We start from the raw sequence: 2,006 nt of genomic DNA on the forward strand, positions 1-2,006 counted from the left end.
GAGACACGGACACAGAGACTTATGGTTTTAGCCATAACGTTTTATTGACAAAAGAAACGGGGTTTGGATAATGCCTCTCTGTCTCTGCACCCAGAGGTGTTTCCCCACCTTAAACAAAACTAATGGTCTGTCGGATTTCAGAATGTCCAAAGGTTAGATATTGACACTAGGCGAGATTCACTAGTGATAAATAACTTGTGTTACAGTGACCTCTGTCACACAACACTTGAGAATCTACAGCCTCGCAGCCACAACAGCGAAGCCTGCTACAACACCTCCATCGTGCGGTTACGCTCTACCCTCTGCAACCCCACCATGACAATCCCTAAAAGATCACTCAAACTTCCCAATGTGGCATTATAATTACTGCATTGGCACCAGATGCCAACCCCTGAAAAGACAAATACTGAGCTCTATGTGCCCTTGCTGTCTTACTCTATGCCTCCACTAAAAGTCTCATTGCTGTCTTATGTTGGCATTGTTTGTGATGCCAGCTACTGCGCCTACGTTCGCACACTTAATCATATCACCTAATGTGCTCATATCAGTAACGGTGCCAGAGTACAACGCACCCTTGTTAGCAATTGAGCCAGAGAATATTGTGCCCACGTTAGCAACTGGGCCAGAGTATACTGTGCCTATGTTAGAAATTGTGACAAAGAATATTGTGCCCATGTTAGCAACTGTGCCAGTGAATATTACGCCCATGTTAGCAAATGTGCCAGAGAATATTGTGCCCACGTTAGCAACTGTGCCAGAGAATATTGTGCCCATGTTAGCAACTGTGCCAGAGAATATTGTGCCCACGTTAGCAACTGTTCCAGTGAATATTGTGCCCATGTTAGCAACTGTGCCAGAGAATATTGTGTCCATGTTAGCAACTGTTCCAGTGAATATTGTGCCCATGTTAGCAACTGTGCCAGAGAATATTGTGCCCATGTTAGCAACTGTTCCAGTGAATATTGTGGCCATGTTACCAACTGTGCCAGAGAATATTGCGCCCATGTTAGCAATTGTGCCAGTGAATATTACGCCCATGTTAGCAACTGTGCCAGAGAATATTGTGCCCATGTTAGCAACTGTGCCAGAGAACATTGTGCCCATGTTTGCATTTGTGCCAGTGAATATTGTGCCCATGCTAGCAACTGTTCCAGTGAATATTGTGCCCATGTTAGCAACTGTGCCAGAGAATATTCTGCCCATGTTAGCAACTGTTCCAGTGAATATTGTGCCCATGTTAGCAACTGTGCCAGAGAATATTGCACCCATGTTAGCAATTGTGCCAGTGTATATTACGCCCATGTTAGCAACTGTGCCAGAGAATATTGTGCCCATGTTAGCAACTGTGCCAGAGAACATTGTGCCCATGTTTGCAACTGTGCCAGTGAATATTACACCCATGTTAGCAACTGTGTCAGAGAATATTGTGCCCATGTTAGCAACTGTGCCAGAGAATATTGCACCCATGTTAGCGATTGTGCCAGAGAATATTGCACTCATGCTAGCAACTGTGTCAGGGAATACAAAGCCTATGTAAGCAAGTGTGCCAGAGAATATTGCGCCCATGTTAGCAACTGTGCCAGAAAATATTGCGCCCATGTTAGCGATTGTGCCAGAGAATATTGCACTCATGTTAGCAACTGTGTCAGGGAATACAAAGCCTATGTAAGCAAGTGTGCCAGAGAATATTGTGCCCACGTTAGCAACTGTGCCAGAGAATATTGTGCCCATGTTAGCAACTGTTCCAGTGAATATTGCGCCCATGTTAGCAACTGTGCCAGAGAATATTGTGCCCATGTTAGCAACTGTTCCAGTGAATATTGTGCCCATGCTAGCAACTGTGCCAGAGAATATTGTGCCCATGTTAGCAACTGTTCCAGTGAATATTGTGGCCATGTTACCAACTGTGCCAGAGAATATTGCGCCCATGTTAGCAATTGTGCCAGTGAATATTACGCCCATGTTAGCAACTGTGCCAGAGAATATTGTGCCCATGTTAGCAACTG

At 44.9% G+C, this 2,006-nt stretch overlaps 1 protein-coding gene across 1 annotated transcript; it reads left to right on the forward strand.

The window, feature by feature from the left end:
• The first annotated feature begins 487 nt into the window (after positions 1 to 487).
• Positions 488 to 1,537, forward strand: LOC138498387 (uncharacterized). The gene has a single exon (XM_069622161.1). It carries the CDS (start codon positions 488 to 490, stop codon positions 1,535 to 1,537), a length of 1,050 nt encoding a protein of 349 aa, XP_069478262.1.
• The last annotated feature ends 469 nt before the right edge of the window (positions 1,538 to 2,006 follow it).

Source organism: Ambystoma mexicanum, chromosome 5q (genome assembly GCF_040938575.1).
Source record: "Ambystoma mexicanum isolate Mex_15411 chromosome 5q, UKY_AmexF1_1, whole genome shotgun sequence".
Classification (NCBI taxonomy): domain Eukaryota; kingdom Metazoa; phylum Chordata; class Amphibia; order Caudata; family Ambystomatidae; genus Ambystoma; species Ambystoma mexicanum.